The sequence below is a fragment of the Leuresthes tenuis genome, unplaced genomic scaffold (assembly GCF_036924035.1).
Source record: "Leuresthes tenuis unplaced genomic scaffold, fLeuTen1.0.hap1 SCAF_8, whole genome shotgun sequence".
NCBI lineage: Eukaryota > Metazoa > Chordata > Actinopteri > Atheriniformes > Atherinopsidae > Leuresthes > Leuresthes tenuis.
This window is the reverse complement of record NW_027325362.1, coordinates 9,593,975-9,618,193: the sequence shown is the minus strand read 5'-3', so window position 1 is coordinate 9,618,193 and position 24,219 is coordinate 9,593,975. Positions and strand designations below refer to the sequence as shown.

General features: G+C 41.6%; 1 protein-coding gene across 1 annotated transcript in view; it reads right to left on the bottom strand.

The window, feature by feature from the left end:
- The window catches only part of pcnx2 (pecanex 2), a 32,495-nt gene extending 8,298 nt beyond the window's left edge, over window positions 1–24,197 (bottom strand). The window contains exons 1-30 of the mRNA XM_072390756.1: window positions 23,632–24,197; window positions 22,337–22,539; window positions 21,672–21,789; window positions 21,539–21,575; window positions 18,622–19,139; window positions 18,301–18,495; window positions 16,378–16,854; window positions 16,113–16,290; window positions 13,626–13,776; window positions 13,352–13,494; window positions 12,911–12,989; window positions 12,586–12,721; window positions 11,946–12,088; window positions 11,492–11,645; window positions 11,135–11,167; window positions 10,705–10,876; window positions 10,336–10,446; window positions 8,305–8,396; window positions 7,864–7,973; window positions 7,392–7,500; window positions 5,868–5,960; window positions 5,606–5,756; window positions 5,291–5,432; window positions 5,004–5,181; window positions 3,152–3,260; window positions 2,929–3,058; window positions 2,108–2,166; window positions 1,728–1,943; window positions 1,382–1,635; window positions 73–306 (exon numbers count right to left, since the gene is read on the bottom strand). Coding sequence (XP_072246857.1) covers window positions 73–306; window positions 1,382–1,635; window positions 1,728–1,943; window positions 2,108–2,166; window positions 2,929–3,058; window positions 3,152–3,260; window positions 5,004–5,181; window positions 5,291–5,432; window positions 5,606–5,756; window positions 5,868–5,960; window positions 7,392–7,500; window positions 7,864–7,973; window positions 8,305–8,396; window positions 10,336–10,446; window positions 10,705–10,876; window positions 11,135–11,167; window positions 11,492–11,645; window positions 11,946–12,088; window positions 12,586–12,721; window positions 12,911–12,989; window positions 13,352–13,494; window positions 13,626–13,776; window positions 16,113–16,290; window positions 16,378–16,854; window positions 18,301–18,495; window positions 18,622–19,139; window positions 21,539–21,575; window positions 21,672–21,789; window positions 22,337–22,539; window positions 23,632–23,784 — 4,878 coding nt within the window. The 5' untranslated portion in view covers window positions 23,785–24,197. The remainder of the gene's footprint in view (window positions 1–72; window positions 307–1,381; window positions 1,636–1,727; window positions 1,944–2,107; window positions 2,167–2,928; window positions 3,059–3,151; window positions 3,261–5,003; window positions 5,182–5,290; window positions 5,433–5,605; window positions 5,757–5,867; window positions 5,961–7,391; window positions 7,501–7,863; window positions 7,974–8,304; window positions 8,397–10,335; window positions 10,447–10,704; window positions 10,877–11,134; window positions 11,168–11,491; window positions 11,646–11,945; window positions 12,089–12,585; window positions 12,722–12,910; window positions 12,990–13,351; window positions 13,495–13,625; window positions 13,777–16,112; window positions 16,291–16,377; window positions 16,855–18,300; window positions 18,496–18,621; window positions 19,140–21,538; window positions 21,576–21,671; window positions 21,790–22,336; window positions 22,540–23,631) is intronic.
- Window positions 24,198–24,219: the final 22 nt, after the last annotated feature.

Sequence of the window (24,219 nt, the reverse complement as noted above, 5' to 3'; positions counted from 1 at the left end):
CTGATTTGTTTTTTTCATAGATTATAATATTTCACGTTATTTATTGTACATAGTGGTCTCTAAGTGATGTACCGTCTCCATCTTCCCAGCACAGTACTGGATCCACTCCAGGTAGACATTGCAGAAGCTGGCTCGCGTCACCCCCTGCAGGCAGTGCACATAGTCTTCATCGATCTTCACACTGAAGACCTGAGGGTCGCGCTCAATGTGGTGCCACTTTGTGTAGTACTGCAGTGCCTCCTGAATGGTGGCATCTTTGAGCCAGGTGGACAGTTTGGGAGACAGGACCAGGTAGTAGATGACACTCTGAGAGAGGAGTGGAGTGAGACACAAGAAAAATACTAAACCCAAAGTAAATAAATTGTGAGAATCGTGCACTTACACAGAGGCTGTGTGTTTCATCTGCAATCACTACTTCTAAGTTGCCCTTTGTAATTATTATAAATGCACAAGATTCTGGTTTAACTGCCAGTTAAACTGATTAACCTCCTGGCTTTCAGATCCTGTTGGGACAAGTGGAAAATTTACTTCTAATAATATCTAATCTAGATTAGGCGTACACTACTGAGACTAATTTCATCAAACTTGGTGAGGTGGTGCATGAGTAAAGGAGTAAATTGGTGCAGATCGCTTTGTAGAACAGGGCTTTGGTGTTGGCAGATGATACATTATCTGAGCACAGTATGACTTAAAGTCCTCCTCTGGTAAAACTTAAGATGTATTTTATGTGTAACAAGACATCACGAGCAAGAGGAGTTCTGCTTTGAACCTGCAAAGCACCACGCTGTCTCAAAAAAGGCAAGTTCAGACCGTTCAGACCCTGAGAGCGGAGCTTTACAGCCAATTTGCATTTTCATGGGAGTGAGGAAGATGAAATAAGAAACTTGAAAGCTATGTGGAGAAGTTGTGAAAATCAGACATGACAGCCTGACATGCCTAAACGTGTATGGCTGAATTATGATTACTATTGAGATATTTTTCAACCTGCTGGCCATTTCCCTCCCATCACCAAAAATATGAGTCATCTTTAGTCCTATTTGTTTTTTCTAGGCTGTAGAAAATAGTGTATTTTCATATCTAATTTTGTTTATATTGCATTAAAAACATATATTTGCTGTTTTTCCCTCCAAAAAGTATCAAACAACTCTCGGACAGCTCATCAATATGTCAAAAACTATGAGAGAGTTCTTTCTGCTCAGACAAACAAAGGCTAATCTGGGATGATGCACACAAAATAATGTTTTGGAAAAAAAATTTGGCTGTTTAATTTCAAAAGCAGAAGATTAGTGATTATGCTTTTGTTTCCACGTCTTGCCGTATACTCATACAAAGGTACAAACACTTACTTTCCTGGGTGCCTCAGACTGGAGAGCAGACGTACCTTCAGGTAATAGGTGATGAGCAGCTTTCGAAGGTCGTACACTTGCAGCATGGTGGCTGCGTTGTTCTCACTGATGCTGTAACCCTCCAGCAGATACTTAGTGGCCATTACCTCCCAGGCCAGCCAGCGCAGGTTGAAGGCAGCATTGCATGACAGCATGTGAGGCAAGTGGCCAGGCTCGCAGCAGCAGCACCCATCGTCTTCCTCCACGCCTTCTGTGATGGCCTCCACCTCTCGCTGTTGACAGTATGTACCTGGTATGGACAGACACACATGTTATCGGAAAGGCTGCAAGCCGTCGCATCAGTCGTTTGGCTGAACAAGGGAAAGAGGCAGGAAACACTACCTCTGAACTCCAGACCCCTCAGCTGAAAAGTGACAAGGCCGTTGCCGATCTCGATAAGGTGGACCAGGGCGTTGAGGTAGTCAGAAGCTAAAATGAAGCAGTCTCCGGCGCTGTAATTGCCCCATCGGCCCAGCATGAGGTCGCCACACAGTGAATGCTGCAGTGAGCGAGTCAGGTACTCGTAAAAGATGGAGTTTAGGTTGTTATCATCACAACCTGCAGGGGAAGAAGAAGAAGAAGGCGAGGTGAAGGCTGTAATTCTTTAATTTGTCGTCCGGTGTTCAAAAGCAACATTCTGGGGTTTCTGGATGTGGAGAGGACAGAAAACTAAAGAAAGATGCAGCATGTGAATGATGTAATAGTAGTTAGAGAGGACTCGCCTGTTTCCTTGTCCACCTGGGACACCAGTCTGCTGTTGGAGTTGTCAATACGCTTTGTGCTGCAAGGAGACAAAGACAATAAAAACTGTGAGGCCATGAAAGATGTTCAGTGCAGTGCTCCTGAAACGAAATACATCAGGCCTGATCTATCATGTTGTGTCAGTTTGCCGTGTTGTGTTTGGAGGTTCACAATGCCAGCTTTCAACGCTTTTTCCATCTGAGATTGGGCTGTCAGGGATTTTTAATGTCATGATTTGCAATTCTAAATATAATCTCAGAGTTGGTTTGAACAACAAAGCTGCAGGAGTATTTTTGGAGAGCTCTCAGCAAAGAACACATCAATAAGTAAGAGGAAGCAGAGAGGTTACTCTGTGAAAGTGTGGGTGGGGCACTGAGCTCAGAAAGACTTTTTCCCTTGGTGAATAAAAACTGACATGAAATACAAGCAATGTTGAGTTGATAAATCACAGCAAAGATGTCACGTCACAACCTTTTCTGAACTTCCGAACAGATATATTGATTCAGTAGTGAACACACCAACAGTTCCCAAAAATGTACATTCATTTAAAAAACAGTAATAATTATAATTACCTAAAACAGCTGGGCACAGTAGTTTTTAACAGACGACAGTCTATTCAAAGACGGGATGACACAGTATTACGCTATCAAAGACAAGCTGACAGGTTTTTTACCACTTTATGGGATTTTTTGACAATTTAAATTATCTATTTGCAGCCTAACGAGATATCCTCAGCCTGGGCTCAGTGTCACATGATCACACATCTAAAGGCATTGACGACCTCTCTTAGTCAAGGCCTTACTTGTAGTTTCGCTCCCAGAACCTGATGGGCCGTGGATAAGAAGAAATGAAGATGGCGCTGCCCAAGAAGGGAGCCAGTGGAGTGTAGAAGATGGTGGTGAGCAGCGTCTGGAGAAGCAGCATGGCTGAGTCTGGACACGCACACACCAGTCAAGGGACGAAAAGCAGGTAGTGGTGCATTTTCACACACAAAGACACACGTGCGGGTTTCAGAGAAAGGATACGAGGCACGGCGAACGGCTGGGCGAAGGCATGGAAAGCACTGCCCCAGGCGATCTGCCAGGGAGCGATGTAAACCAGGATGAAATGGAGTTTCAGCAACAACTCACGCATCTGGACATGAACAGAAACACACAGCTGACTGAGAACAGAGAATCAATGCAGTCATCTGTGATCACCAGCAAATAAATTTCATTCAGTCAGGTTTGTTTAAGGCACATGAACAAAACAGAATAAAACTGCTGTAACATTCCAGGACACATCTTTGTCGTTCATCAGCAGTGGGTTGTGTTAAATCCACACACATAAACAAGAATGTTTTGCAAACCCTGTCGTGTTCAGAAGAAATATGTTTTTTCTGTGGCTTTCAATAAAGAATTAGTTAACAGTTTTCATGAAGGATCCTTTTAAAAGATTAGCTGAAACGTTCAGGGTCATCTTCTCAGACTTGACAAAGCTATCGCAGAGCAACAGAAGCGTTTTCACGGGCTGAGTAGAACTCTGTGATGAGTAAACTGACCTCTGGTGTAAATGTGTTCCCTTTCACTTTAGAAAGGTCAGTGATAAATCCTCATGTCAGGAGTAAAGCAGGGTTTGGGCATCAACTACCCCAACTAACCCAGGAACAGTGTCATGTGACATTTGTTTGAGTGTTTTCTGAGTCTTGCTGCTTATCAGCGAGCGTTAAGGAGGCCATGTTATGCTCTTTGAGTTTTTACTCTCATTCAGTGTGTAAGGAAACTTTTTTGTGCATGCAAATGTCAGTACAGTTACGAGCCCAAAATCTATAGCAATGGGATTCATTCTGTCCGTCAGAGGACCTTACAGTCTACCTCGAACTGTGTGAAACACTTTGTTTGTCGTCCAGGCTTTAACATCTTTACTTCATGACATCGAGTAACACATTTGCATAATGTCTACCAAGTGGTGAGTTTGAAGTGTGTCAAACAAAAATAAGTGGCTGTACTCCACCATCTCAAAAATGGAACAGAAATGACTATAATATGGGCTCTTCAATACCTTTGCTCTGCTTACCTTGAGTACCAGCTTCTTCCTCTGTCCTCTTCCTGTTGTGTATTTGAGATATTTGTGTTATACTGCCTTACAAAAGGGAATGTCCCAAGAAAAAATATTGCTCAAGACTACTTCAGACTATTACAAGAAAGTTTGGCTCCTTAGAAGCAAACATAAAGAAATAAGTTGTGGATCAAGTATTTTGCACAGTACTTCATGTAAATATTTCTACACTTGAATGGAAAATCCAATATGCAAACATCATAATCTGGATATTGTATTATTGTCCATGAAAATGCTGTCATAAAAACACTCCTTCTTTCTGCATGTTTTTCTTATACTCAGCACATCTATATTTCACTGTCTTTGTTGGGATTCTGTATTGACAAAGGACATTCCCTATTCCCTTACCCTGACCTCATAACTGAATACTGAACACCAATCTTAACATTAACTACCTAATATCAACCTTTAAACATCCATCCACTTTCTATACGCGGTCAATCCAACTCAGGGTTGCGGGGGGCTAGAGCCTATCCCAGCTGTCATTGGGCGAGGGACAGATTGCCAGTCCATCACAGGGCCAAACCACGACCCCATAAAAACACACACATACACAATCACGTAAATGTCTCTTCAGAGGACACTGGATTTACTGCCAAAAAAACTTTTTTTTTTTAACTAAATTTAGCCACAACTACTTCCTGTCTAACTTCAGAATATGTCTTCACCATAAAATCTAACTATTTACACTTTGAGGAATGACATTTTACTGATATTGTAACAGATAAGCTCCTCACAACATGACTGATGCCTGGACAACACCGACTCCAGTTCTTTTACCTTGTGAAAGACAATAGACATGATGAAGAAGTCCAGCAGGAAGCTCTCGGAGGCGTGCGGACAGTCAAAATGGAAAAAAACAAGTGTGAAGAGAAGAGTGAGAAACTGGAAACTGGGATCACAGAAGGATGAACGCAGGAGTTTCAGTCCAGCAACTGTTGTCAGGAGAACGTCGCAGCTTGAAGGGGCACAAACGAGAACACAGATAACACGTAAAACACGCGATTAACCAAGCTCTAGATGTCTGGAGGTCATGTTTGGTTTTTTGGCTGCATGAGTTCACTCACTGGATTCCCAGCTTTTTGCGGTGACTGAGGGCAAAGCCATCATTAGTGAGCGCACTCAGCACGATGGCAGGGTAGACCACATACTTCTCAAAGCACAGGAGCCCCACGTACAGCCGCTCAAACCACATGAGCACAGCGTCCTCTGTAACACAAGTAAGAGTGAAGTTTGTCAAGTTCAGAGGGAGTTCCAAAGGAGCTACTCAGTAAGGGAAGCCACGTTGAGGCATTATCATGTTGAGGAAAAACATCAAAACTTAAGGATTCATCAACTGAGGACCATAAAAATATATTTCATCATACGGCAATGTTGCAAACCTCTAGGTTCAAACTGGTGGTACTCCTTGGTCTTTAGAACCGGATGGGAAATCCACAACCAAGGATGGTGCTTCCTCAGCTGTGGGATCAGGTAGTGGGTTACAAACCCAACCGTCCCCGCCAGAGCGTACAGCACGATGGTCACAAAAGGCTGCATATAAGTTGGTATGTCACGGATACAAGAGGGAAGAGTAATGAGACAAAAGATGGAGTTTTAAGCACAAAGCAGTGTATAAAAGCAAGAAACAAGTGGGAACCTCACCTTAAGAGAGAGGAACACGGTGCTCGCTGTGATGGCGAAGGTTAGGATGTAGGCAACAGAGCACACGACAACATCCGACAGCAGAATCTCCTTCTGCAGAACACAGGAGAGAAGAAGAGCTGCAATCACTCATAATCCACATGAAAACGCATACATTTGTCAGGCTCATTTGGGTGTCCGATTATTTCTATCTAATCACTCAGTTTTTGGAGATCAAAGACGCAGCTGCTTAGAAGCATCAATAGCCTCACAATCCCCATAAACACTGTAAGCGGTCATGTGAGGTTTGCACTCACTGATGCATAATTCCCTGAAAGCACAGAGTAATCGACAGCACACGTTTCATTATCTCGCTACGTTTAATCCAGCCTGCTTTCTCTCATGATAATTATGGTCAGCTCTGCCCCAGGTTGTTCAATTAATGCTTAGAGGAGTTACCAGTGTGGCTTCAGCTTATGTCTTCATCCTGTCAGTTTCTATTTTTGCGTGGATTCTTGCTCCACACAGCCTGTAAAATGTGTCCACTTGTGAACAAATCCAGGGCCGGATGCATAAACAATGCTTATACATAAAAACCATGTGTACGCCTTTTCTTGCGCACAAATTGATATTTATCAGGGAATGTGTGGTGAAAATGTGTGCATCTCACGCATTCTTCAGACCATCTGTGTGCACACACTTTTTTGGTGTAAAAAAAGATATAATTTACCACAAAACAAAAGAGACAGTTTTGCAACGCTTGTCCAGTTCAAAACATATTTTCTTTATCCGTGTTTCACAAATGAGAGCCTAGGTTTTATATTCAGTATAGCTGTGACTTCTTTTTTACTGTTACTTTCATCGTGATGCCTATTTAGTTGTGGTGCATGTATATATATCAGGGGAGTGTCCGCATCCATTTATGGCTAAAAATGTGAGAGGAAATCGGGTTAATGCTCTTGCATATACTTTCAGAAGGAGCGAGATTTTTAGAACTATGCACAGCTTTATAAATCTGGTGAAAAGAATGCATTCACATGTCTGCCTTTATGCGTACTCACAGTTTTAGCCATGAATCTACACCCAGTTTTATGTATCTGGACCCTAGTCCTATTACCCACTGTTTACTGAAATACACGCACGTGTTTGGCTTCAGTGTCGTCAGCATCGATGACAAAGTAGCTACAGAAACTCCGGCAGTTGGATTTGTCCCAGTGATGTAAGTAATACACTGTAAGTATGGGGGATGGGAACGAGGTAGTTTCAGATTCTATGAAATTTACTCTTGTTTAGACAGCCAAAATGCTGATTTGAAGCAAGCCTCAATAAGCATCTACTCTTTGGCAAAAAGACCAGAAAAAAACAGCATCTGACTGTAAACATGAGCAACTTTTAAAAAAACGAGCCCAAAGTCGCTCAGAAAACCCGGCAAAATCGGGAGCTATTGGAATTGCATTTATACATACATACACTGGCTGTCCAACCTCACTAATGCCACAAAACTACAGCATATATATTTATTCATACAAGTTTATCTGTAGTTACCATGGAGTTCTGCAGTTTCTCAGGCAGGGGGTCTTTAATGTCTGTATCATGCTCCTCCTCTTCTTCACTTTCCACAAGTGCAGGCATTATCTTTGACTTGATCAGAGATCTTTTAAAGGAAGAAAAAAGTTGCAGATTTGGGATTAGATTTAAACTCAATGAAAACTAAAAAAACAGGTTTTAACATAAACATTCATAGCAGTTCCCATGATCAAATGTGCCTTTGTTTTTAATTATTAGACAATATTTCCAGCATCACCTTTAAAGACTTGAAATCAAATTTCTTCAGCAAAGTAAAAGTGTAGAATTCTGTCTGTTTTCTCTAAATATCACAATGAACTGCCAGCTTGAGCAAACATGAACAAACAAATGTATCAGAAGTAACTTTGTGTTTTCACAAGTATGTAATAATCTTCTCTCATCGCCTCGTGTCAGAGTTTGCTGCTTCTTTTCAACACACTGAGATACTCACAGCAGCACACATGGGTCGCTACTCTGACGGCTGAGGTGATAGGAGAACACCACCAAAAGGCCACAGAAACCAGAGAACAGGGCAGGAGTGTGCTGCTCATCCCATGGCTCCTGTGGTCACACACAAATTCACTCACATTAATGTGAATCATTCCCATCATGCACTTTTTCAAAGCTGCCCCTTTTAGATCTTTGCACTTTAAAAGCTTCTTCCCCCCAGCTGCAGTCTTGTTGTCACGTGTGAAGAATGACTAGCAACACTTCCCTCAGTGAAACTCCCTCGCTGCAGGCTATTTATAACTGATCTACATGCTTTTCACTGTTGGTTCGACAAGGAGGATGACCACAAGGACTAGTTGTGTTATATTCTGGGGGAAAGGAAGAAGATGAAAGAGGACCATATTACCTCTAGCACATGCTCACTCTCTGTTTTGTTTCTTACCTTAAGAGCACCAAAGCAGAAACCGTACAGCAGAGACAGAGCGGTCAGACTGCGGAGGATGCTGTAGGTAGCAGAGATAAGGCTCGTAGCAGCTGAGACACAAAAATTACCGAGAGGAGGTAAATACATGCAGTCCTTAGAAAAAGTGACAGAAAAATATCAGCCCGTTCACATTCAGCCCTATATGAGACTGTCCACAGGTGCTGTCTTGGCCCGGTGTTATTTACCCCTGTGGGTTCAATGAAGGTTTACAGTGGGTGCTAGGTGAGTCCCACAGTTCCCCATTTATTTGGTCTATCCAAATAGGGCCAGTGTGTTCATTTCAAGCCCATGCATACATTTCGCTTTAGTGCTAAGACCTACATATATGTAGGGAGTCCACCTGAGTGCAACCATACAGATCCAGGACAAGGTGCTCATTTTAGCTCCAACATCCTCAAGCAGTCAGTGTGGGTAATTATCATTTGGCCAATATGGAACCTGTAAACAATCCCATTTCAGCCTATGTATTACCCACATACACACTACATACAAATGTTGGCTGTTAAATAGCCATGTTTCCAAAAAGGTTGCAATCTAAAAACATTATGCAGTAATTTGTAAATCATTTGAACCATCTATGTAACTGAAAGTAGTAAATAATTTAAAAAAAAAACAGCAAGCCCTTTCAAAAAAGTTGGAACATGTGCAACAAAATGCAGGAAAAAAAAACAGAAAGATTCTTATGTGAAAAACATTGCTTGCGCTCAGATCTTCTATAAACCAACGACTGGCTTCTCTGGGTCTGAGCTCATTTTAGATAAGCCGAGTAGAAAACTGTCCTGCGATCAAACAAATCAAAATTTCCTCAAAAATTCTTTCTGGCAAATCACAGATGCCCGCAATAGACAAGAGTGACCATCCTGCTTGTTATCAGTACACAGATAAAAAGACAAGATTTTGTGTTGATTTTGTCGTGCATTATTGAACGAGGTAAGGGTAACGTCTAGATTTCTCGTGGTACCATTAATGCTGACCAAAACAGGCTTTTGGAGCAACACATGCTGCCATCCAGACAGCGTCCTTTTTTTCAGACGAGGGCTTGATTATTTCAGCGAGATGAGCCAAATTATTATATATTACATTACAACAGCATGGCTGAGAGTCCAGATGGTAAACTGACCTACCTGCTGTTAGAACCTGTTACCAACATGTGATGCATTTTGTAACAAAACATACAACAAAAGAGGCCCAAAACTGTTAAAAAGCAGAAATTCAACAGCAAGCGAGAAGTGAAAATTGTCTCGTTTTTAAAACAACATCGACTGGAGTCCTCAGTTTCAAACACTTACAGTGTTCTTGAAAGAAGAGGTGGTGCAACACAAAGGTAAACATGTGCCTGACTAAACCTCTTTAAAACATGTCGCACCAAATGTACAAACAAACAAAACAAAATATCCAAAGCGCAGTTTTAAATATCTTCATATGCTGTCTTACTAATATATCTTAAATAAAGGGAATAATTGACTAATTATTGCATTAAGCTGACATTTTACACAAACTTACATCAACTTTCTTTGGAAACACAGTTGCAGTCAAGGCCTGCAAACATATCTAATCAGTCTGCTTTTACTTTGAGTTGCGAGTTCATATACAATCACGTGATTTTCAGTCAAACTGCTTTCACACACCAATAACGATTAAGCAGCACATCAGACATAATCTGATGGCAAATGCTGGGTGGTTTGGTCACCCTTACAATCTTGGTGAGGCGTGTTAACTGGGCTTTTAAGTGTTAAACTCTTGACAAACAACATCTTAAGGTGTACTGAGTTTATACTGTTATAGACAAAAAACTTCATGAAGATGTGAAGCCAGGTTTTTTAGGGGCTTTAAACATCACATACATTTGCAGATAACACACTCAGGAATCAAACCAGGGCCCCAAATCCACAAAAAAAAAACAATTTTCAGTGAAACAAATCTGGAAAAGACCTGGATTCATCTATACAAATATTTCTGAAATCAAAAGATCGAAATAGTTCATTCAACCTGTTCCTCCAAAGAAGTGCATGTCAATCTGCTCCAGCAGGTAGATGGTGAAGGTGTTGATCTGAGGAAAAAGGCCCACCAGGAAGGTAACCGGGAAGAAGTAGGTAAAACCTGTTTAATGCACAAAATACATTTCTTAGTATTTGTCAGGGATTAAGACAACCTCAACTGCAAAAAAAGCTGGGACGCTGTATAAAATATAAATAAAAGCAGAATGCAATGATTTGCAAATCTCATAAATCATTTTTTTGAATAGAAAAGTAAATGAGGACTAAAGAAATAGCTTGCTGCATAAAGCATTTGGAGAACTATCTGAAACAAAGCTCTGTGTGTCTGTGTATTTCATTATACATATGCATCCTTCCTCACCAACCAACAGGTCTCGTAAGAAGTGCAGCACATCATAGCAGACAATGGAGACTCCATACAGGGGGAAGACGGGCAGGTCCTTCCTCCTCAGCAGCTGCTCCAGCAGCCAGATCAGTGCACAGAAAATACAGAAGTAGGCCGCTCGGCTGTAGGCAACCAGCTGGTTGTGACCCTGGAGACAAACACACAAATTAGGATGTCAGATACAGAAGTTAACTCTTAATTCCATCACAGGGCAATAACACCCATATCTGACAGAAATCCAATCATGAACATTTCGGTTGTGTGCTTAAAATGCAACAGTAAAGAGGTAAAGAGGGAGAGCAGCATGTCTAGGTACAATGGAGGTACATAGGCTTCCAAAAAATTGGTCATTATGCAATCAAAATTGTTGGTTTGTAATATTTCAGTAACAAAGACACCAACTCACATGTGTTGGTGAAGCTGCGTCTGGTTGAACACTCTAGAAAAACAAAGCCAGCATTGAGTCATCATGAGTAAAGTAACAGGGAAACAGATTAAAACAGCCCAGTTTAGCAGAGAGGAAATGAGCCAGCATAAAAGAACTGTTTTTAGTCGACATAAGGCCACAGTAATACAAATTTTAGTTCAATTTTCAAATACAAATCAGCTTAGTCCAGAGGGGATTTTCTTTGGTTATGATTTACCTTCACAGTTTGGTGGAAAAGCTCAACAGTATACCGTTTATTCACACAGCTGCGGAAGACTACAACAGCTCTAAACTATAGTAAACAACATGCATCCTCAACCTTCTACACAGGTTTACCTTCAGTAGGGAATACTGACAGCTGGCAATGACCAGGCAGAACTGGAAGACCCAGAAGTCTTTAAAGCAGCCATGGTTGAGAAGCACAAACCCCAGAAAGGAAACCAGGAAGGCCATGAAGACTGCAACCAGATTCTCCAGAACGTCCTGGTTTCTTTAAAAGAGACAGCACAAGTAAAGACATAAAGACGGATCACTGTGGTGCCTTCAGAGGGTTATTAGGCTTATAACCCACTCACAAAGAGAAAGACATGTCACTGACTGTCACAAATCCTTAACTAAAGCGACCACAGCACATTAACATAAGATGCATAAAATGCTTTTGAGAGAATCATGCAAACAAAACAGAGAGAATCAACTAATTTAAATAAAAACATATATTTAAACTTTACTGTATTGTTACAGTATGAATATCAGCACTGGAAAGCATGTCCAGGCCAGTTTTGAGTGTTACCTATCCAAAAGCGCAAGCAGAGTGAGTCGGTCGTATAAAATGTTGATCCACTTCCCGGGAAACAGTTGGAGTTTGTAATAAATTTTCCTGGACGGCTTCTCCTGGGTGGAAGTCTCTGACGATTCATCCAAAGAATCCTCCTCCTGCCACACACAAACACAAACCATTTACACCTATAGGAAGTCAAGTGCAATGATAGGGAATTAAAAGCATAATTCAGCAGAGTCTGTGTTGTAGGAGCTTCTGTAACTGTTTTGCACAGCTAGTGACACCTCTGCTGCTTTTAATCAGCACTGATCTTACAGCTGCTGCTTCCAGGGGACTCATATTTATGTCAAGTCAGTCACAGTGTGACAGACAGAAAATACTGAATCAGTTTTAAGGTGGGCTGATGTAGCAAGAGGAAACATATTTTGTCATTTGTGTATATTTAGAACTAGTCAAAGTTTCTGTTTTTTTTATTATTAATTGAGTAGAGGACAAAGTGATCTACAAGACTATTGTGTTATCTTTTTTATTTTCACTTCTTTTGTAAAAGAAACTGATTTCGGAGGAAACACTTTGCATATCAGGTTTTATAGCTTGTGGATGCTGTTGGCACAGAGAAAAGAAAAAAGAAAAAAAGGAAGCAGATGGACACCTGGAAGATCTCAGGATGTGTTCTTCGTGGCCGCAGCCTGTGAGCGTGGATGATGCGCCGCTGGAAAGGGCAATCGGTATTACCACCTGCCACGCCTTCCTGACACTCCGAGTTGGAAGAGGTTGACAGCAGATCGCTGAAGATGCACACACACAGAGTAATAGAATAAACCTGATTGCACAGGTAGAGGTACTTTAAGGGAAAATGTGAAAAGTTGAGAATACGTTGGGGAATATAGGGTAACTACACCATCAGATAGGAAAGTTTAGTCAAGAAAATGATGGAGACAGTGAGGAAAGGAGTGTAATATGATTTGACAGCATACCACATGTTGCCTGTAATGAGCTCTGCTCCTAGTGGCAGGTTGAGCGCTCTTTCTGCATACAGCTTCCGAGGCCTCTCTCCTGAAGAGAGAAACGTAGGCATAAAGCTTGTCAGGCATTTTCTGTTTGAAGAAGTGCAATAACTGATTATGGGGGATACATTTAGCTTTACAGTCAAACATCTTGGAGCCAGTCCAGGAAAATGTCATTTATCCTAGCCTTTTGAGCTGATAAAGTGAAGCCATCAGCTGCTGACAGTGCCTCCCATAGACACTGTGTTGTTGTTGATCTAAATACTGTCAGAGCACAGAGACTGACAACTACAGCACCAAACTGTTGTTGTCTCTGACCACATGACTGTTGGTTTGTCTCCTGCACTTTTTTCTGAGAACCAGTGGAAGAATGAGGCAGTGCAAATAAAGCAAATATGACTGGCCGCTTACTGTGCACAGTATGGAAAGTGTAGGCTTCTTCTTTGTTGGTAGCCTCAGGTCTGCAGATGACCTGCAGCATGGAGCTCTCAGACTGAGATGTTTGCGAGGGCAGGGAATCGTAGTCTGGATCCTTTTCTCTGTCTGTCTGTGGGCTGCAGACAGGAAACAAACTCATCTGGAAATCCTGGTTGCTAGAGGTGTAAATCTGATACTGCTCTAATTGTGTGTGTTTAAATTCAGCCGCATTTTTTCACTAAAAAGATCATTCTACAGGCATACTTACCTGTCAGGAGAGACTATGGGGATGTGTGTGGGTGGCATAGCCTGTAGGGTGTCGGTTGGTAGACTGGTAGGGGGTTTCGGTCTCTCTGACTTGTTGTCAGTGTTGGTATCTGTTTTCGTCTCATCCGGTCCAGGAGCTGCACTCTGATTTTCTGAGCAAAATTCAAACAGATGCTGTTTATTTCTGTACTTAAAATGCAATCCTCTCAACAAGATTAAGACTGCACTGATAAATGATTTGACAACGTAAGTAGAAAAAAATACTATGACGTGCTGCTAGTAAAAATGATAATTCATTCATATAGCACTTTTAAGAGTTATGTGCTTTTCAGAACTACATCAATATTAAATACACATACTTGCATACAAACATAAGCACACGTATCAAATCAGAGATTTGCTCAAATTATCAAAGAAGTAGAAAGTATTCATGAAAAGATGTAATCGTGTGAATAAGGAATGCTGTTCCAAAGTTTAGGAGCTACAATCTTGAAAAGCTGCTTTTGAAATTTGAAACAGACGAGGTCTTAACCTGGAGATTGAAGAGGCTGGAAAAGGGGCTGTGCATTTCAATTCTGAATTTTCTGGTGGCCAAAGAAAGGATGCAAATATTGAAATGATGTGGGAAAGTCAGCTAGCTTTTATTAGCAGCCTGGCTGCTGTATTCTGGACCAACTGAAGGCAGGGTGCAGATCACTCAGTCATACATATAAAGAGGGGGTTAAAGTAGTTTAAATGAGAAAACCTCAAGGTAAGCATTAGAGTTTCTATGAGATTGGCTGAACGTAGTGGCTTGTGTCTTACACGACAGTATAGTTCTGAATGAGCTGAGGTTCAAAATCCAGATGTTGATCCTTTTCACCCATTAGGTATTAATGCCTGACAACAGTCAGTCATTCACAGTCACTTTTTTTCCAATAATGATCCTCATGACTTCATACAGACATGCCTGTAAACGTAACAGAAAGAGCCACTCTGTCCATGCAATATTTGCAGTTCGCACAACACTGCACAGTACATGACGTGCAGCATTATTTAATAGCGATTTTAGAGTCACAGTTTTGTCACATCTGTTATCAACTTAAGAAAAATGTGATATTTTCACCTGAAAAAAACACCTCACTGCTGTTTGTCAGAAGAAAAGCTCAACCACGACACAAAACTCTGTGAGTCCTTATAGAGTTTGAGTTTTTTCCATAAAAATTTATATCAAGCTAACAAACGGAACATTGTGTTAAATTGCCATATGGTCAGACAGCTTCATCTTACAATTTAAACGCATGTGGCTGTTAAAAACAACTTGGGCCTGTGGCTAATTATTGAAGTTAAACCGATGAGGAATCAAATTTGGGCAACAATGTTATTTATTCATTATCACTACCTATCTGGTTCTTTTGAACAGCTGAACACTTGTCAAATAAATCCTGATTTATTGACTTCAGCCATTCAAACACGCCATGTTAAGAGTGATACAAATATGTTATCAGGCCAGACCGAGCAATGTTTCCCTCTCAAAATGTTACAGAAAAGTATGTTCCGTTGCCACCAGATTAATTCCTAATGTTGCCAGCGAGGAGGCAAATAAAGTAACTGACCTTTAAAAAAAAGAAAACAGGATTGATCACAAGGACCTCAGTATTTTCCATTCCAGATGGAGGTAATTTTGACACATTCAAATTGTAACAGAGGCAAGACAGTCATGAATATTGATGAGGTCTATTGGTCAGACTATTTGGTCTGACTGAAACATAAAACTGTATTTCATCTGCATAAAAATTATAAAAACACACTGGTGATGGAGTTAAGGAAACAGCTATGATGTAACATAAATAATGAAAACAAGGTAGGCTTGAGGATCAACCCATGTGGGACTTCATATATGAGAGGAACAAAATGTAAATATTGAAATGTGTGTCAGACAGGTATGAAAAGTTATCAGTGGTGTCTATTGCTGTAGGTAATTCACATGTAGAGTATTCACCCTTATCTGCACTGAAGTCGTGTCACTGGTCAATGTTTGCACACACTTTCAGTGCAGTGATTTTGACTGAAGCCAGATTGAAATGTGTCAAAGTAATTGTTTTTTTTCCCAACAGGTGGAGGAATGATTGAGCTACAGCACTCTCAAGAATTTCTGAAAAATAGCAGTAATAAATCCAATGAAAAGGGCTTTTAGCATTTTAGCACTGTGAAGCACTGTGTCAAATGTACCATTTTGGTTAATCACAACACAAGCAAGTGGTGAATCTGGATGAGAACAGTTTGCATGTTCATACAGTTGTGACATATAAATGACAAGGCCATAAAGTCATACCCCAGCCATAAAGTCTGGATTTCGTTATCATCTAATAAACTAGAATTGACACAATAATTCAGCCATATAAGCCATACACCAAGAGCAAAAATCCTAAACCAAGGCTGACACTGTAATCATACATGACCGTACATATCTACAGTTCTGATCTTTGACATGTTTACATTAACTTACCTTTGTCTTCAGCATCCAGTTTCTCTTTGTTCACTGGCTCCGCCTCTTCCTTTGTGCTGGCACTTCCCCCTCTCGTACTGAGGGACCCCAGCAGGGACACAAACTCCAAGAAGTTGGATTCATTTGGAATCTGGCCCTCTTTTGCCTCCAGGTCTGATTTGGAGCTGGTCATGGTGGTCTGACAAAAGGTAAAATATCTTGGAGTTTATATTGCACTTGGTTGGTGATTACAGGGACAGAGAAACAGAAATAGAGTTAAACATACTGGGTTATGTGAGCGATCTGAAAGCAAGACAGCATCTTTCCCGCTGTCCATGCTCAGACCTCGGATGTGAGTCCTTCCTCCGGGCCCGTAGCGTCCTACAATTTGTGGCAGACGCAAGAATCCTTGTGAATCTATGTTAGGTTCCAGAGGGTCTGTGTCATCTGGGTGGGAGTGGACGTCGATGCCTGATGAGCTGTTATCATTTGTCAGCTGTGGGCTTGGCGTGCTATCAGTGGTCATCTGCAGCCCATGATGCTCCTGATCTGGACAACACAGTGTGGTGGACTCAGAATTGGTTGTTTCCCTACATAGGTGAAACTCTTCACTTTGGCTTTTGGTCTTCTGCAGTTTCGGTGTGTGGTTTTCCTCCGAGCCGGTCGTTTCCTCCCCCTCCTCAGGCTCCTCCTTCTCTTCTTCAGGCGAGTCGAAGGTGATGACAGGGATCTTAATGTGACATTCCCCGGCATCCTTCTGAGCCTTTCAGAGCAGACACACACAGACACATCACATGCACTTATCTTTAAATGTAACGACACCTCTAACATAAGTCTGTGCTTTTTTTAAGAACAATCTCCCACCAGCAGTTTTGGACTGGAAGACAGAGACAGGACACAGAATTTGGACCTCCATCCACACTTGGAGACCTACCAGATGACTTAGACAGATTTGTTTTTTCTCATTAAAACACATTGTAGTCTGTTTGGCATTTGTTGTATCCAACAAATGTTGGTGTAGATGTAGATTCTACACTCACTGATGTAGATTCAGCTGCAGAGCACTCAGTGATGCCTGAAAGTGTGCGAATCCTATAATATCTTTTGAACATTTCTGCATAAATATGTGTAAAACATCATCAGATTTTCTCAAGTTTTAAAAGAGAAGTACATCGAAAAAAGATCCATCTATCATTTCTGAGTCTCCTCTTCGTGATGAGCAGTACATTTTCAGAGGGAGACAGATCTAGGCCGCAGGCGGGCCAGTCAAGCAAACGCATTCTGTGCCTATGAAGCCATGCTGGTTTAAGACATATATAGCATACAGCTTTTATACAGTACTACCAACAACAAAATCTGTCCAATTGATCTCCCAGGAAAAGATGTCACCTCTGCATGAACATGTGCCCGTACCATGGGCACTGATGACACATCACGTGCACATGCCCTTACCATCACACACAGGACCATTACACCTTTCTTTGATAACAGCCTGGTTGGTCTTTCCCATTTTGGGCAAGTATTGGCAAATGTCAGTCTTTCCAGAAGGCAGCTGATATATTGACTTATCTTACCACAGAACATCTGTCTGCTATCATTCTGGCCTTCTGAGATGAGCTCATATCCAGAGAACTCATCGGTGTTGATATATTGCTTCCTTTTTGTGTCATACAGTTTTGGGTTACAATTCTGGATGCATCAGTGGACTGTGTTGAGTGAAAAGGATTTTCCAGGGTACTTCTGAGCCCATGTTTTTATTTTGATCATGGTGGCATGAGGGTTTCTCATGTGCCACCTGAGGGCCAAGGTCATGTCCATCCAACTGTGGTTTCCCTGAATTCCCTGAATCTTTTAACAATATTACACAATGTAGATTTTAAAGTACAGCATAAAGTGGTGCAGCACGACCCTTCTTGCATAGAAAATTTGGTACATGATCCTTTTATGCCTAACCCTCACACCCTCACCTGGCGCCAGTTAATCTCTTGATGGTAGTCTCTTACGGAACATTGTTACTTGTATATTCTATAAACTTTCTTTGCCTCACTCCAAACTTTTTTGAGCGTGTTGCAGGCATTAAATTATGAATTAGTTTATATTTTCTAATTACAATGAAGTTACTCTGTGAAAATAATGTTATGTGTGTCCTGTTTGGATGGTGAAAGTATTTCATGGGGAAAATAAATAACTCAAAATCATTTTGCCTGACCTGCGCATTCTCCAGAAGGCTCTGCTTGACGCTCTCCTCCAACTGAGCAGCAGTCCGAGGATCACAGCTCATAGTGATGATGATTTTGACTGTGTCGCTGTCGTCCAGGTGGGCTGACCCAGGACTAGGGCTGGAATTATCGACCAGAACCACCTCAATCTCATCAGAACAGTATGGCTCCTCCACTGGCTCAGCCTAAGACACAACACAACAGCGGAGGGAAGATGTCTGTTCATTATGTACAAAATAATCACAGTACAGTTAAATGCTTTTAGAATTGCTTCTTCACATTTAAACCACTCATGTGTGAGCAGGGCCCACCTGTGAAGGGGGTTCTGGGATGTCAATTAGCTCATCCCGGTCTTCCTTTGGAGTGTCCAGTGAGTTGTTATTGGCATCTGAGGTCTCTTTTTGCCCCTCACTGCCCTCCTCACTCTCATCTTCACTTCCCTTGGACGAAGGCAAACCTTCATCAGCAGTCTCCCTGTCTGCAGTCTCTTTATCCTCAAAGTCTTTTTCCTCTATTCTCTCCAGCTCCGAGTCTACTGTCCTCTCAAGCTCTGACTGGTCTCCGCCTTTCTCTGGCAAAGAGCTCTGAATGTCCACTCCTTCCTTTGCAGTTCCATTTTTGGTTATTTCCCCGTCCATTTTCTCCGTCTCACTAGCAGATCGGACACACAATTCTTCCCTTTCTGCTTGGGATGTGGGCCTCTGCTGGGCCTGCAGCAGTGGGGCACCCTGGTCTGGATTGGGGCTGGAGAGATCATCCGGAGAAGGATTGGGGCTTGGGTGCGTGCTTCCCTCCAGAGGCTGCTCCTCTGCAGCAGTCTCACACTGTCCTGGTGTCAAAAGATGATTATATTTGTTGATTTCATTAATAATCCATAATAATAATATCCTTTCACTCCTAAAATTCTTTCCATGGAAATGTGTTTTTTACATGACTGCGGTAAAAACACACACTATTGAAGCAGGATTTTCAAAGATAAAACAAATGTGTCCAGAATCTCCAATGCAGGAAAGCTGCTATTAAAAACAAATACAATTTTTTTTTTCCAAATGTGCACATGGTGTTTATATCTCTTTTTTTTTTTGATCAGCTGACTTTGGTCTGAGTAATCATCGCTGCATTAGGTAATAAATTTACTGGAAGCAGTCAGCTGGTTTTGGCAGACTAACTGGCTCGTTGCTAGTTCTGTACTTATCTGAGCATATTTACAGCAGTGACGTGTTTGCAGAAAAAAGGAAGTTGTCAGTTCAGATTGTCTATGAAGCCATCGAGTGCATTAGGGAAGAGGACCAGAGTTTGCTTCCAGAGGAGACTGACCCCGACAAAACGCTAAGCAGGACATGTGTGTAAAGGCTCACTTACTATTATTACAGAGTGAAAGTTACAGAAAATGTTTAACTGTAGGCTCTGCTGCATTTGTACCTCCTGTTTTTATTCTCTAAGTCCACACTCAGAGTCACTTTAACATCTTGTAGCAATCATCTTTCTACAAACTGCTCTGTGTTTCACTCTTATGCATCTCTAGCAGGATAATGAAACTATTTCTACAGGTTAGCTGTAAAAACTGATTCTGTCATTCCACTGTTCTCCCTGTTCCAAAATAAATCCATACAAAATCAGTTTACATGTTGGGATGGGATGTACACAGATTGAAAGTTATCACTGCAGCCTGGCCCAGTTTGAGTCCGAGCTTGTAGGCCTTTGCTGCATCTATCCACCTTCCTGTCCAACTACTGTTGAATAAAAGCCACTAGTGACAGAGATTAATCAGTCCAGATGCAGTAAATGAGAAATATTTTTAGCCCATAGATATTTCCATTTGCTTCTAAAATCTCACCCCTAAGATCCATCATTTATGTCTTCGTACATCATCTCTGATCTACAAATAGCTCTGCCAGTAATCATCATGAGCTGATTTAAATCTAACTTACAACCGCTTAGAAACTCATTGTTTCATGTTCCTGCATCCCGGCAATAAATTAAAGTGTTCACATATCACAAGAGAACTACTGTGCCAACCTTACAAAATGACTGGGCATCAATATCCTTCATTCACTGAAAACTCGGTAAGCTTTAAAAACAATCTCAAAGCTTGAAATTTGAAGAAAATCTACATTATTTATGAAGCTGTTCTTCCAACTGTCTAACTGGCTGAATGCTACACTAACAACTCTGACTTTGTATTTCCTGAACTAAGGTACAGCTGAATGATTAATATCAAGCTGCAAGAGCAATGTTTGAATTAGCACTGGGCAAAAGTTCAGTTAAACAAATCCAGTCATCTTTCTAATCTTGCATATTATCAATAAATCCATCCATTCCCTTTCTTATTATTTTTTTTAAGTAACAAGTCATGCTGACTTTCAAAAAGAAACTTCACATTGAATAAAAGGAAGTAAATATTCTTTTTTGAAGCATGATCTCTTAAATCTCTAAAAGGAGGTGCTTTCATTGGGCTTTCATATTTGTTTTCTGGCTAAACCTAAACCGCATAATTACAAAGTTAAAAACAGAAAAGGTAAATAGCTACCACGCCCAGAACTTGAGGACAAAGTTGATCAATCTCACTTTATTGATTTATCCCAGCTGGGTCAACACACAAGATAACAAAACCGAAATAAATGTTCTAATGATGAATGCCACCAAGGTGAAATGTTAGCAAGTTTGTCGACGTGAGTGGAACATATTTCTGAAATTTTGATCAGTCAATCTTGTCCCAAAGCTCTAGTTGCGTGCTACCCGCTTACCTCTGGGTATTCAGTGTTAGAACATGGTGTCGTGTTTGTAATTCTTAGCAGCAGTAACCATATCTGAACCCTAGATTGAGTGTAAAACTAGAAGACAGTAGTTTCTTTGTTCCTTTGCATACAGCCTCTAAAATCCCCCTTTTAAAGTGATGCTGCTAAAGAGCGTTGATTAACACGTTGGCTGGACTCGGACACGTTGGAGAGCTTTGTTGTGTTAAGACAGCCTAAACTTTGCTCCTACATTAGTCTAATACAATTGAGAAAGTTTAAGCTGCTCCTATTTGCATAGAGAAACACAAATAAACAGGGGTATTAAATAGGGGGCATTGCTTTATCAAATAGCAGGGGTATTGCTTTAGATTCAACTAAATTCATCTAACAAAAGGTTAGATGAATTTAGTTGAATCTAAAGCAAAAATATCATTTTTAATCTAATATAAAATCACATTTAAATCAGAATTAAATAAGATATCGGCAGTACCTTCCACAGTTTTCACCTCATCTGATTTTGAACAGTCCTGAGTGGAAGAGGAGAGAAAAGTCCAGGTTGAAATATAAACACAGTGCAGATCAGACAGTGTTTTCACATTGTCCATTTTTGAATCCACACTCACCACTCCGATCAGTCCTGGGTCGGTTTCGGTCTGTTTCACTGTCACCTGGATCACTGAACTGGGACGCTTCCGAACCAAAGTTGTCATGGCAACACTGTCAGGGACTGTGCTGCTCTTTCTAATAAATAAAGATGAAAAAATGGGGGAAAATCGAAATGATACATCACTTTTAGAGGACTTTGTGTGATCTTTGTTTCCAGCTTCATGTTGTTTTACGCAAGAAAACAAATTTAAAGATATATTGAAGAAGTAAAAATGCTTGTTACTGGACTTATTGATTAATCTCAGTAAAATTAAACTGAATGAAAGCTTATAGACATTTGAAATTAAGTTGAGCGAGGAGTCTGTATCCCACTCGATCATCAAACCAATCTGATCTAAAATGAGTCAAATAGACACTTACAGGGGGAGAATAAAGGCTAAAAAAGGTTAGTTACAACTACTATTACTGGCATTACTGTGAAGAGAGGTCGCAGTCCGAAATGTACATTCCATGTTAATAATTAAGTTGTATCATCAGGGATTTAGCCCTCTGGCCTAGTTTTTGTAATGACAGATCTATCAGAGCAGCAGTTTCAGACACACAGCACAGAAATACTACTTTGTTGAATATAAATAGATAGTTTTCAACTACTTCTGACTGATCCTTCTGACTGTATCCTCACCTGATGCTGGCGGGCAGGCAGGAGTCCGAGGCATTACTCTTTTTCTCCGGTGCCTTGCTGAGGTCGGAAAGGCTGCTGCGGACCACTGCTTCGCCCTCATCGAACATCAAGTGTAGCCGGTAGTTAGCCAGCTTGATGAGGATGAAGAAGACGGTGATGGAGGTGCAATAGATGCTCAAAGCCATGGTGGTAGGTGGCAGGGCCTGTGGAGAGAGGGAAAAAAGCTTTATCGGTTTCTAATCAGGGTCTCCAGCATCTCCCGACAACCCATTTTTACAGCAGTTTATTCCAAGCTCAGTGAACCAGATGAGCCACAAGATCTGATTTGATGTATTGGTGGATTATTGAAGTTAACCGATCCCAAAGGGAGGGATTGCTCAGAGCAAAGAACAGGAGGATTACAGACAAAGCATCTGCAGCATGCTGTTACATGAGTCACACTTTTCTGAGGAGAGTTCTGGCAGTTTTAGACGTCTGCAGGAGCACATTTATGGCCTAAATTTACAACCTAAGAGCATCTCTGCTATCGTTTGACCACTCCTCAACCTTCTTTAACCATCCAGCTTGTGCTGGAAGTGAGTTTTAGAGAGACATCTGTCTACTAGAGCTTATTGCGTTTTCCAGGGAAATTATAAGATGTTTTCGTTTCATATAGTGGCAAAACACTTCAAATGTCAGAAGTGTCACTCACATTAGAAACTGTTATTCTGACTCAATAACTTTTATTCACCAATGGCATATTTGGGGGTTATATGAACTCACACTGCAAACAACACACATTGTCACATCTGCTTTATCTATCTAACCTTTGGCAGCAGCTCCACATTCATGCAACCTTCCTTCTGTGTGAAAAGAGGACTCTCTTAAATAGAACTATATGATTCAATTGAAGTTGCCCAGAGAGGTGAAGTCAAGAAGTGTTCATACAAAACTGCTTCAGGTTGCAGATTGTCACTGGGAGTGATGCAGCCTGTGTTGCACCCATCTCAAAGCCCATGACATGAACGCATTTAACCACAATTTCACGCTTTCTGGCTCCACCACTGACACATCCAGGAGCAGCCATGCGTTCCCCGCTGCATGCGGGAAAAAATACTGCGACAGTACCCCTGTCTTCTAGCCTAGTATATCTCACAGCAGCAGCCACATCAGAATACTGTCAGATTCTTGCTGAGCAACCTTTGGTTGTTCATCCGATGTAGAGTAAACGACTGCATGAATACAAATGTTACCTACTGTACACCTCACACCACCTTCGCGGCCTTGAACGTCATGTTCCCCCAGTGAAAACTCACCAGATGGAGAGACAGGGGCAACATCAGGAGAAATATCCACAGATAGAGGTGGCATGAGTTGTTGAATTTGTTCTGGTCCGGGTCGTGGAACCAGCCCCCGGTCAGAGATGCCCAGACTCCCTGTCGCAGGGTCTGCACGACCTGGGAGCCCATCTCCCTTCCTCTCTCCTCCTCTCCGTTCAGGTTGAACGGACGGATGATGATGATGATGATGCTGCTAGGCTACAATGAGATGATCTCTCTTTAACGCATGCCACTGTCGCTATGCCTCCATATTGGAGCGATACAGCACGTCTCCCGAGCCCTGTCTTTCATGCTTCGTCGGTTTCCCTCGGAGCCTCGTTTGGCTTTTCCCATCCCAGTGTCGATTTGTGCGTTGCTGCTGCCGCGGTCCTCATCCTGACCTGTTCGTCTCTCTCCTTCCTTTCTCCCTCTCCTCCGCTTGTACAGATGCGCAGCTCTGACCGCCCCCTCCCTTCTCACTCCTCCTCCATGCCTGCCTATCCATCCTTTTCTATCATGCGAGTCCCTCCTTCACTGTTCGATATCTGTGCACAGCGAAGTGGTTCACAGAAACGGAAAATCAGG